Source organism: Microcaecilia unicolor, chromosome 4, assembly GCF_901765095.1.
Source record: "Microcaecilia unicolor chromosome 4, aMicUni1.1, whole genome shotgun sequence".
Lineage (NCBI taxonomy): Eukaryota > Metazoa > Chordata > Amphibia > Gymnophiona > Siphonopidae > Microcaecilia > Microcaecilia unicolor.
Window position 1 is genome coordinate 183,437,208 of NC_044034.1, and position 13,108 is coordinate 183,450,315.

General features: G+C 46.3%; 1 protein-coding gene across 1 annotated transcript in view; it reads left to right on the top strand.

The window, feature by feature from the left end:
* PDE3B (phosphodiesterase 3B) overlaps nucleotides 1–13,108 on the top strand; it is a 569,033-nt gene that overhangs the window by 378,433 nt on the left and 177,492 nt on the right. Inside the window, exon 2 of the mRNA XM_030201042.1 lies at nucleotides 12,209–12,259. Coding sequence (XP_030056902.1) covers nucleotides 12,209–12,259 — 51 coding nt within the window. The remainder of the gene's footprint in view (nucleotides 1–12,208; nucleotides 12,260–13,108) is intronic.

Consider the following 13,108-nt stretch of genomic DNA (forward strand, 5'->3'; position numbering starts at 1 on the left):
TCCACTCCAGAAAATACACACAGAGAAATACTTTACCATGTGGTAAAAGTTCTTAGGAGGTGCTAAGTATATCTGTGCTATCTGCACCAGTGACAGTATAGACTAAAGTACTGTGGGCTAATGCAAGCACAAGCCCTGGTTTGGAGTGCCCAATACAGGGAGACCTTTTATCAGAGAGCTTGTGATAGTCCTGTGGACTATTAATACTTAGTTGGTTCTTGGAAGCCAATCCAACAGTGTTCTCTTCCTGACACTGCCATCTTGCAATAAGATGGTACCTGATTTCCTAGTGATGCATATGGTCTGCAAGATAAGAGAAGCTCCCTCTTATATGGCAGACTGACCCCTACCAGCACATAAAGATGCACCACTAATGGTCAGGCACTGCCATTTTGGAAGATAGTGGCAGAACAAAGAGAATGCTGCTGGAGGCATTCCCAGGAACTGGTAACTGTTACTGAGATGCTGCAACACTGGAGGCTATTTGATTGAGAGTCTCCCTATGCCGGCTGCCTTGATTCGAGTACACAGGCTAGGGGTGCTCTGGGGCCAGATGGTCCTGGAGGGAGTCATTTTTTTCGCCCACTTAAGACCTAGGGAGCTGGGGAGAGTCAGATGTCCAGGCCAGACAGGGTCATCCAAGGTGAAATGCCACACTTCACCTCAAATGACTCTGTGCACATTTTGGCACCTTTATAGTGCTGAATTTTACGCCAACTCAGGGCTGAAGCAAAGCTACAATGCAGAAGCACAATTTTTTTTTTTTACATCAGAAGTAATTACGGGTTCAACCTTTTATATACTCTTTTCTTGGTTCTGCCCTTCAAGAGGATGAACTCTCACTCTCACTGTGAGCCTGTATTCCCATCAGAACTGCTGAGCTCCCACTCTCACTGTGAGCCTGCACTTACTTTAGAACTGTTAAACTTCCACTTTTATAGCAGTTTACACCCTTATTAGAGCTGCTGAGCTCCAACCTTTATTGTAGCCTGCTCTTGGGGAAGGCTTTCCTCAGCCATCATCTTTCACAACATAATTTCAAACCAGGCAGACGGTTGGTGATACCAGAAAGCACCTCCCACAATAGGCAGTTTGCTTCTGAGGCTCTACTTCTATCAGAACTGCTGAACTCTCATTCGCACTGTGAGCCTGTATTCCCATCAGAACTGCTGAGCTCCCACTCTCACTGTAAGGCTGACTTATAAGTGTCTAGAACTTCACCCGAGCATCTGACTGTGAGTAACCTATATATCCTAAATTGACACCAAAATGAACACAATCAAAATACTTCTGGTAATCTACTCCCTTTCACTGACCAATGTAGCACTATCCATCCCACTCATAGAACATTACTTCATACCCACCCTACAAAATCACCAAAGACTGATCAAACATTCCACACTCCACCAAACTGACTCTCATCACACTAAAGGAAAACTATCTAAACATGGACATCACCAACAAAATGAGAGGAAAGACCACAACATACACACATACACACATCACCCAAGGAACGACAACTAACAAAAATCCACATAACACCAAACCTAGAAGCCCCATACCAAAACATCCAGGTAGGCTATATCAATGCTAGATCCGTAATCAACAAAACAATAACAATATCAGATTGGATCACCTCAGAAAACCTCGATCTCATCTTTATCAATGAAACATGGATTCACAACCAAAACGACCCCATAATCCTTGAACTGTGCTCGCCAGGTTATAAAATCACTCACCGAACCAGATTGGAAAAGAGAGGTGGAGGCATAGCACTAATATACCGAGAAAGATTTCCGCCTCCATAACACCCCAACTAGAAATTGCCTCATTTAGAATCCATAACAACTCCCTGACCGATCACCTGAATTGCGTATTATTCTACAGACCACCCGGCAACTGGAAGGAAAGTCAGCCCACCTTCTTGGACTTCATATCAAACAACTGTGTAAATAACAACAACATACTGCTACTAGGCGACATTAACCTTCACCTAGAAGACCCCAACTCCATAAACGCACTTGAATGTAAAGACTTCCTACAGTCCTGGGATTTTAATGGCCCCACATGCAAACTACCCATATCAAAGGACATACATTGGACCTCCTATCACATAAACTACCTACAGACAATAATCTATTATTCCTTGTCATCAAGCAGATGCAGCCATTACAATGGGTTGTGCCCATCAACCAGCAGAGGGAGATAGAGAGCACACTTTTTTCAGTGCCTCATACCAGCTTGCTCCACTGCCTCTCTTCAGTATTCTCTATCTCCCCTAGCAGAGTGGCTGCAGCTTCTTCGAGCTCCATCTAAAATCTGCCTGGAGGTTGCTCCTGTGCTTTTGCCAGTTGTTAGCAGGGGTGTTGGAGGCTATAGCAGCTTCACTTTAAAGGCACATAGGTTCGCCCTTTTCCTGCCTTACCCATACCTCCGTGGATGTGGACACATTGCTTAGCTTTCCCTGTCCTTCCCCACCAACAGTGGATGCAGGCACATAATCCCTGCCTTTCCCACTCACCTGAGCCTCCAGAGGTCTATTTACCTCTGCTTTCCTCACAGCGTTAAAAAAAAAAAAAAAAACCCTTGCCTTTTTCTGTGGGACCGGAGCTGTGATACTCTGTCCAGTGAGGTAAGAGTGTTTTCTGACTCCTCCGGGGTGGGCCCGTGATCAGGGCGATTTTGGCGCGAACCGCCATTTTGAATTTTACCGCCATTTTTGGCGATGGCTGCGGAGACAGTAAAGCGCTGTTCCAAGTGTGGCAAGTGCAGATCAGCAGCGGGGCTCTGTAAATCGTGCTGTACAGACGTTAGAGCCGGCCCGAGCATGGCGAGCGACGATTCTTCGTGCTCTGAGCTGGCAGCGGGCGCCATTTTGAATTTACCACATGGTGCGACCTCCGCTGAGACGGAGAGTCCTGAGCCCGGGGGGAGGCCTCGGAGTGAGGCTGATATGGGAGCTACTAGCCCCGGCAGAGATCCGGGTGCCCAGGGTGAGTTTTTTTCTCCCCTGATTTTGTCTTATTAATGCATAAAGCATACATGCTTAAAAGAGCTCTCCCACAAAGCCGGCATGGGCCTCTTCTAATGCCCCCCCCCCCCCCCGGTGGATTCTAGCCTGTGTATGCCCTCTGAGGCGTTATTCCCTGATAATTGGCAGAATATGAAGCGCAGAAGGGCTCATTCCCCTTCAGAGAGTGCTGCGCCTCCATTCCCCCCCCCCCCCCCCGTGGTCGGGCTGCGAGGATTCGGAGGACTCTGGCAGGCCTTCATGGTCTGAGGAGCCAGAGTCTGGTGCAGAAGTGACTCAGGATCTGGACGAGCCCTCCGCGGTGAGGATTTTCCACCGTGCTGAGCTGCCAGCGCTTATTTCTGATGCCCTGCAGGCTCTCTCTATTGAGGACCCTGCCAGTGGCACAGCCTCCTCTGTGAATCCTAGGATGGCTAGTACCAAAAAGCCTGCTCGAGCCTTTCCTTTGCATGACTCCATCCAAGAGCTTATTTCGGCTCAATGGGCTGACCCTGAGGGACCTTTGAAAGTTTCCAGGGCTATGGGGCAATTATACCCCTGAGTGAGGAGCATATGGCTTGCTTTGCTATGCCTAAAGTGGATGCCCTAGTCACAGCTGTGACAAAGAGAACTACCCTCCCTGTTGAAGGAGGTGTTGCCCTGAAGGATATTCAAGACCGTAGACTGGAATCAGCACTTAAACGGTCATTTGAAATTGCAGGTCTCACTATTCGGGCGTCTGCATGCAGTTGTTATGCTGCTAGAGCCTGCCTGGCTTGGTTGCAACAGGCAGTGGAACAGGCCGGTGATGGAGCAGAGCCCTTTTCAGATGTGGCTCCGCGGATGGAGTCAGCCTTGTCCTTTCTTTCTGACGCCCTTTATGATATTGTCAGAGCTTCGGCTAAACACATGGCAGTAGCAGTGGCGGCTCGCCGTCTTCTTTGGCTACTACATTGGGCGGCAGACATGGCCTCTAAGCAAAGGTTGGTGAAGTTGCCCTTTCAAGGCCTTCTCCTGTTTGGTGAGGAGTTGGAGAAAATTGTGAAGGGCCTGGGTGAGGCTAAACCCCAGCGCTTGCCCGAAGATAGGCTTCGGCCTTCCTCTAAGGGTGCGGCGGTCCACTCCTCTTACAGACCTGGCTTCCGTGAAGCTCGAAGGTACCGCCCGGGGCGTTCTGCTGGGTTCACTTCTCGTGTCCGTTTTCAGCAGAGGAACTCCTTTCGCTCGGACAAACGTTCCACAGCCACTGGCTCAAGGCCTGGAGTTCAGGGGCGACCCTCTCAATGATGGTGCGCCGGCCCTCTCCTCGAGTCCTGACATCGGAGGATGTCTTTCCCTCTTTGCCGAGGAGTGGGCCAACATTTCCTCAGATCAGTGGGTCTTGGACCTGATCAGAGACGGTTACAGAATAGAATTTGACGCCCCTGTAAGAGACGTGTTTGTGGAGTCCCGATGCAGTTCTGCCGCCAAATGGGTGGCGGTAGAGGAGACTTTACAAGGTCTGATTTAGATAGGGGCCGTGTACCCGGTACCTCCCGCCGAATACGACTGCGGCCGCTATTCCATCTACTTTGTGGTGCTGCGAATAGGAGGGTCTTTTCGCCCTATTCTAGACTTAAAAGAATTAAACAAGTCCCTGAGAGTGCGACATTTTCACATGGAAACCCTGCGCTTTGTCATTGCAGCGGTACAGCCAGGAGAGTTTCTCACGTCTCTGGACCTGAAAGAAGCTTACTTGCACATTCCAATTTGGCCCCCGCACCAGAAGTTTCTGAGGTTTGCGGTGATGGGAAAGCATTTCCAGTTCCGGGCCTTGCCTTTTGGCCTCGCCACAGCTCCCCACACCTTTTCGAAGGTAGCTGCCTTTCTAAGGCGAGAGGGTATTCGGGTTCACCCGTACCTGGACGACTGGCTCATTTGAGCAAATTCTGCTGCAGAGAGTCAGCATGTAACAGCCAGAGTGGTCTCAGTACTTCAATCTCTGGGCTGGGTCGTCAATTTGGCCAAAAGTCACCTGACCCCCTCGCAGTCTCTAGAATATTTTGGGGGCCAGGTTCGACACAGCTTCGAGGGGTATGTGTACCTATCTGAGCAAAGGCGGTGTAAGCTTCAGAATCAAGTCCGTCTGCTCCTTTGGATGCCCCGCCCGCGAGCTTGGGACATTGTCCAGCTGCTTGGATCGATGACCGCCACCATGGAACTGGTGCCCTGGGCGAGAGCACACTTGAGACCTCTACAGTATGTTCTACTCCAAAGATGGTCTCCAGTATCTCAGGATTACCAATGCAGATTCTCTTGGCTCCCTGCGGCCCGACTCAGCATGGAGTGGTGGCTCTCAGACAGCGTGCTGCGGCGAGGAATGCCGCTGGCGCTCCCCGATTGGTGCCTAGTGGTGACAGATGCCAGTCTGAAAGGCTGGGGTACACATTGCAAGGGGAAACATGCCCAGGGTCTATGGACACCCGAGGAGTCGGAGTGGTCCATCAACCGCCTAGAGTTGAAAGCGGTGTTTCAGGTGCTTCTGACCTTTCAAGTGACCCTGGAAGGATTGGCTGTCAGAGTGATGTCGGACAACACGACAGCAGTGGCCTACATAAATCGACAAGGCAGCACTCAGTGCAGAGCTCTAGCCGCGCAGGCCGAACAAATTTGCCACTGGGCTGAGCTGCATCTACAGTTTCTGTCAGCAGCTCACATTGCAGGGCAGAGCAACGTGCAAGCCGATTATCTAAGCAGGCATCAGATCAATCCAGCGGAGTGGGAACTTGCAGACGAAGTGTTCCTGCAGATATGTGCCAAGTGGGGCAAGCCCGTGATGGATCTAATGGCGACAAGCACCAATGCCAAAGTCCTGTGCTTCTTCAGCAGACGGAGAGATCCTCACGTGGCGGGGTTGGATGCCTTGGCTCAACCCTGGCCTCCGGGCCTACTGTATGTGTTCCCTTCGTGGCCCTTGATAGGGCGAGTGCTCCTGCGGATTCGGCTGCATCCAGGAGAAGTGGTTCTCGTCGCCCCGGATTGGCCCAGGAGGCCTTGGTATGCGGACCTCCGACAGATGCTTGTAGAGGATCCCCTTCAGTTACCTCTGGTTCCCAACCTGTTGTCACAGGGTTCGGTGACCATGGAGGACGCCGGCCGATTTGGTCTTATGGCCTGGCGATTGAGAGGGCGCAATTGAGAGGCAGAGGCTATTCCAATAAAGTAATTACCACTCTCCTGCAAGCCCGCAAGCGTTCCACTTCTGTGGCTTATGCCAGGATTTGGCGCCAGTTTGAAGTCTGGTGTGCTTCCAGAGAGATCACACCCCTGCGGGCTCCTGTCTCGCCGATTCTGGACTTTTTGCAGGATGGTGTACAAAAAGGCTTGGCCTATAATTCCCTGCGGGTGCAAGTGGCAAGGTTGAAGGCGTGTCTTTAGCTGCTCATCCAGATGTGGCACGGTTTCTTAGAGGGGTGCTTCGGCTCCGTCCTCCCGTGCGTGTACCTTGTCCAGCTTGGAACCTGGGGCTAGTGCTGAAGGCCCTTCAGGATGCTCCCTTTGAACCGCTTCGACGTGCTTCAGAGAAAGATTTGACACTGAAGGCCGTCTTGTTAGTGGCCATTACTTCGGCGAGACGGGTGTCAGAGCTCCAGGCGCTGTCCTGTAGAGACCCTTTTCTGCAGTTTTCAGAGTCCCGGGTCACGGTTCAGACCGTGCCTTCCTTCTTGCCTAAGGTGGTTTCAGCGTTTCACCTAAACAAACCTATTTTCTTGCCCTCCTTTGTCGATGAGGAGTTTCCAGAATCTTTTGGGCAATTGCACCTGTTGGACGTGCGCAGGACTCTGCTGCAGTATCTGCAAGTTACTAACTCTTTCAGGACCTCTGATCATCTGTTTGTTTTGCTATCAGGTCCTCACAGAGGGTCTCCAGCGTCTAAAGCCACTATTGCCCGCTGGCTTAAAGAATCTATCTTTTCAGCTTATTTGCTTGCCGGCCGGCCGGCCGGCCTCCGCCTGATGCCTTTAAGGCGCATTCCACTAGAGGAATTTCCTCTTCTTGGGCTGAAACTGGAGCACTCTCTCTTCAAGAGATTTGTAGTGCAGCAATATGGGTTTCTAAGCTCTCCTTTGCCCGACATTACAGGCTGGATGTGGCTGCCAGGAGGGACGCACATTTTGGAGCGCAAGTGCTAGCGCGTGGTGTGGCTAGTTCCCACCCTATCTAGGGATTGCTTTGATACATCCCATCTGTAATGGCTGCATCTGCTTGATGACAAGAAAGGGAAAATTAGGTTCTTACCGTGATAATTTTCTTTCCTTTAGTCATAGCAGATGCAGCCATGATCCCTCCCTATCTGATGCTATCTGCTGTAAATCTATTTCAGGTTCTGTTCGTGTTTCCTGGAGATTCCGTCCTTGGGAGAAAGTCGGAAAACAGTCTTCAGGATTCTTGTTCAATTAAAGGAGGATGACTTAATTCCCTCCAGTTTCATGTTTTGGAGGATGAGTTTATTCCCTCCGGGAGGATGAGTTTATTCCCTCCAGTTATGTCTCAGTGGAGGATGAGTTTATGCCCTCCGGGAGGATGTTTCATTCCCTCCATTCTGAGTTAATGCCCTTTGTTGTAGGGCCATCGTTCGCTGTGAGGAAAGCTCATGTTATTCCCATTGCGGTTTGCCATACTGCTTTGGAAGCTTCAAATACTGAAGAGAGGCAGTGGAGCAAGCTGGTATGAGGCACTGAAAAAAGTGTGCTCTCTATCTCCCTCTGCTGGTTGATGGACACAACCTATCTGTAATGGCTACATCTGCTATGACTAAAGGAAAGAAAATTATCACGGTAAGAACCTAATTTTCCCATAACAGACATCAAATGAACAGCAATACCTTGGACTGACCATTACAAACTGAACCCAACTCTAAACTGGCGGAAGAAGGGCTCAATCAGTACACCAGAACCTACTACTTACACTACAAGAGGGCAAATCGATCCACAAATATTCTGGCAACAAATATACGACAACGAATGGACAACACTCACTGATTCCATACTTTATCTCTACCACTGGGATGGCAGTTGCAACAGCATACTAAACAAAATAGCACCCTTAAAAACAAAAATACCAAAAAGACAAAGCACTATACCTTGGTTCAATGACGAACTAAAAAAAACTCAAAACACAATCTTGAAAACTTGAACAAGTATGGAGAAAGACAAAAGATGAACACACACTCAACGCTTGGAAACAAATACATAGAAAATACAAAAACGCAATAAAACAAACCAAAAGGTCCTACTACAAACCAAATTAGGACCGGACTACAAAGATATGAAGAAACTGTTCCAACACCACCCCTATCACCACAACCAACACAGACATCCCACCCGCAGACAAACTTGCTAACTACTTTAACGAAAAAATAATAAAACTACGCAGCACATTTCCTCATCACAATACTGACATTGAAATCTTCTTCAACGATCTGGACCCATCCTCTGAAGGATACCCAATTGACCGCATTTGGACAACATTTAATCTCCTCAGCACCGAATCAGTTACACAAGTGACTCACAGGTTCGCTAAGACCCACTGCAAACTGGATACATGTCCCAGTTATCTACTCAAGTCTGCCCCAGACTGCTTCATAGCAGACCTTACATCCCATCTAAACTTCATGTTACAACAAGGTCTCTTCTGTATGTTCTGAGGAAGATGGCAACATCCTACTCACCCCAATACCAAAAGACTCCAAGAAAAGCACAAACGATATCACCAATTATATCGCCCAGTTGCGTCTATCCCATTAGTAGTAAAAATGATGGAGAGCTTCGTGACTAAACAGTTTACAGAATACTTGGACAAGTTCTCAATACTACAAAATTCACAATCAGGATTCCGATCCCACCATAGCACCGAAACTGTCCTAGTCACCCTCCTGGCCATATTCAAGCAGGAGATTGCCACAGGCAAAAGCATACTCCTCCTCCAGTTCGACATGTCGAGCGCATTCGACATGGTAAACCACAACATACTACTAAGAATACTAGGCCACTTCTGGATTGAAGGAAACATACTTAACTGGATCAAAGGCTTTCTAACTACCAGAACTTATCAAGTAAAATCAAAGTCAAACATATCACCACCGTGGAAAGCAGTCTGCGGAGTACCTCAAGGATCACCATTATCACCAATACTCTTCAACATGATGATGGTTCCCATGGCACAGTCCTTATCCAATCAAGGACTTAACCCATTCATATACGCAGATGATGTTAATATTTACATCCCCTTCAGACATGATCTGACAGAAATAACCAACAAAATCAACGATAGTCTGAACATCATGGACTCCTGGGCAAACTCATTCCAACTGAAACTGAACAACGAAAAAACACATTGCCTCATCCTCTCCTCTCCATATAACAAATACAAACCCACAACCATAAATACTCCAGGACATACCCTCCCTGCCTCAGACAGTTTGAAAATACTGGGTGTCACACTCGATTGCAACCTTACCCTCGAGAGCCAAGTAAACTCTGTAACAAAGAAAATGTTCTATTCAATGTGGAAGCTCAAACGATTGAAACCTTTCTTCCCAAGAGCAACTTTTCGATACGTAATACAATCAATGGCCCTAAGCCATTCAGATTTTTGCAACGGAATCTACGCGGGCTGCAAAGAACAACTCAAAAAAAACTCCAGACCGCCCAAAATACAGCAGCCAGGCTGATATTCAGCAAAACACGCTTCGAAAGTGCCAAGCCCCTCCGATAAAGTTGCGTTGGCTTCCAACCAAAGAATGGATCATCTTCAAAATCTGCACCTTAGTCCACAAAATCATGTACGGCGTAGTCCCAGGATACATGAAAGACCTTATAGACTTACCAATAAGAAACAAAGTCAGATCGTCAAGATCCTACTGAAACCTGCACCCAAATTGCAAAGGACTGAAATACAAAACAACTTACGCAGCCGGCTTCTCCTACATAAGCGCACAACTATGGAATGGGCTCCTAAAAGCTGTGAAAACAATCCACGACCACTTGAACTTCAGGAAATCACTAAAACCCTACCTCTTCAAAAAGGCCTACCCCAACGACCCCACGTAACCCTCTTCATCAGGCCCGTGCCAAGGGTCTAAGCTGCCCCCCCGCAGACGAACTGTTGGCGCCCCCCCCCGCAGAAGACCAGTTGGCGCGCGCCCCTCTCCCCCCCGTGAAGATGATCGCTGCGCACCCTGGGGGCCTTTAAATCTTTTACTTGCAGTCGCAGCAGCGTCTGTGAAAGCGGAGCGCTGCCGACGTCTCCCTTCCCTTCGCGCTCTTGGTTCCCTCAGTGTCCGCCTTCTTCTGACGTCAGAAGAAGGCGGGACACTGAGGGAACCAACGAGTGCAAGGGAAGGGAGACGTCGGCAGCGCTCCGTTTTCACAGACGCTGCTGCGACTGCAAGTAAAAGATTTAAAGGCCTCGGCGGCGCGGGGCGAGGGTAAGCACTGCGGCGTCACCCTCCAGAGGTGGGCGCCCTCCTGCGGTGCTTACCCCGCTTACAGCATCGGCACGGCCCTGCTCTTCACCTACCAACACAGCATGACTATGATCGAACAGTACATCACTCAATCTTCATCCATTACGACCCTCCACTTATACCTTATACGATCACTATACAACTTTGTATTTGTTATCCACCAACTGGGCAAACGCCTTTGACGGTTCTATGTAAACCACATTGAGCCTGCAAATAGGTGGGAAAATGTGGGGTACAAATGTAACAAATAAATAAATAAAAATAATTACAATAAAACACAATAGCAAACAGGTCCGTAAAACAGAATAAATGTATCAAAATCTTGAGAGAACAAATAGCATTTTAAGGCCTTTCTGAACCTATGAAGAGATGTTATATTTTGTATATTATCAGGCAAGCCATTCTACCTCTCTACAGGAAACTGTCTAAAAGCCTTTCCCCTTCACAATTGTTTTCTAAGAAGAAACTTATCTGGAACCTTCAATAACCTTCTCCATGAGGAATGAAGGGCCCGTCCTGGCACATGCACTATATAGGTGAGCATAGTAATTGAGGAACCCGAAGTGTTAAAATTTTAAAAGTCAAGACCGAAATTAAAAAAAAAAAAATCCCGTGCTCCTTTGTAGGAAGCCAATGTAATTGAGCTATAATAACCAGGATTGCCTTGTAATACTTTGCCATGCGTTTTGTATGCCAGCTGTGTTATCCTTTAGCATGGTGGTTTTGCTTTTGATTTATCTGTACTAAAAAAATTCTTACTACATCATGAGTAAGATTACCACAGGAAAATCAGAAATAAACTGCTGTGCTAAAGGATAGCACAAATTATCATAGTGGCATCTCAGTGATTGGAAATATATTTCCCTTGGAAAGTTCTGGAACCATTGCATTAATGATTAGAGGAACACTAGGAAAGTCCTTTGGAATGCTGTTTCTGCAGTGTCTTTTAGGTATTACTTGATGCATTAAACTTTTTGCATGTCTGAAGAATATTTTAACATGTATGTGCATTGTACAGTATTACAGAGTACTAAATTCTGATGTTTTTTTTTCTTTTGCAAAAATAAAGCATCAGGTCTTGGTACTGTAACCATAATCCTATTTACATTGTTCTCTTCTGAGTTAAAACATTTCAATCTAAGATGTAATTTTCAGGAACCCAATGGGTTTTAAGTCTGAAGACTTACTATATAGATCAAAAAGTTATTTTTATTGAAAGAAACAGAGTGGCTTTCTTCAGTTCTACTCCATTTTCTCTCCTTTCTGCCTCCACTTCTACTTTTTTAATTGACTAGTGAATGAAAGGGAGGTATGTAAGAATTCTGAACTTTTAAATGCCAGACCTAAATCTACTGATGGGGAACTGCATAATACCACATTATCTTCCTTTACCAAGTGGTTTTGAATGTATGACCTTTAAGTGTACCTTAACCATGCCAGTCCCAAATCTTCTGACTGGTAGCATATGGTATTGCCATCAATTCACAGGACCAGCTTCACAGCTTACAATTAGGATGTTGTTTCAGTATTGAATTTGAGAAGTATGATACTCACCGCTTGTTTTTTTTTTTTGTTTTTTTTTTTTTAGAATGCATGATTTTTTAACAATTTTTATTTATTTATTTAAGACAGACTAAAATACATCTAGGTCTGGTTAACTGTCATCTGTTGCTCTTTATTTTCTTTTGCAGATGATTCTTTGGGATTGGGACGTGAAGCAGTGGTACAAACCCCAGTATCAGGTAAGTAGCTGGTTAGAGTACACACACACATTTATACCTTCTTTGGAACAAGTGTACATTTGTGCATCAACATTTGCATACTGCTGATTCTGGATCTGGGAGCCTATTTTAACAAAGGCATATAGGTGCCTATTTTGCATTTATAAAATATGCTAAAATAGGTGCCTTTTCAGACTACTCACATAAGCAGCCTATAATAAAAAGCAAACTAAGCCCTATCTAGAATATAGAAACATTAGAAAACATAGGCAGATAAAGACCATATGGCCTATACAGTGTGCCTGTCCATGAAGAAAAAAGAAGAGGTTCACACCTTCCACAAAATCACCAAGGAGAACGAATGCAGAGTGGAAGAAAATCCAATCCAAGAAACCAGTCAAAACTCACAAAATGAAAACTCCAAGTAGACTTTATTAGGACCCTACACGGTCCGTGTTTCAGCTATAGAGTCTTCATCAGGGGTCTAGAGTCTTCATCAGGGGTCTAGTGTATGTACATAATTCAAAGATATCCTAAATTTATAAGGCGGCAAATGGATATTTTATATGGCTAATGTTACATTTTTTAAATATCAGTTTTTATTTTGTTTGAAATATTGTTTCCTATGTCATGTGTAATATACTCTTGTTTAAAGACATTTTTCTCTGTTGTGTTTAATATGATTTAAATTTTTAAATTTTTAATTCTTAATTTTTGATTTTTAATATATATATTATTCTTACTTTGTATGTTATGTTTTTAGACCCCTGATGAAGGCTCTATAGCCGAAACACAGACCATGTAGGGTCCTAATAAAGTCTACTTGGAGTTTTCATTTTGTGAGTTTTGACTGGTTTCTTGGATTGGATT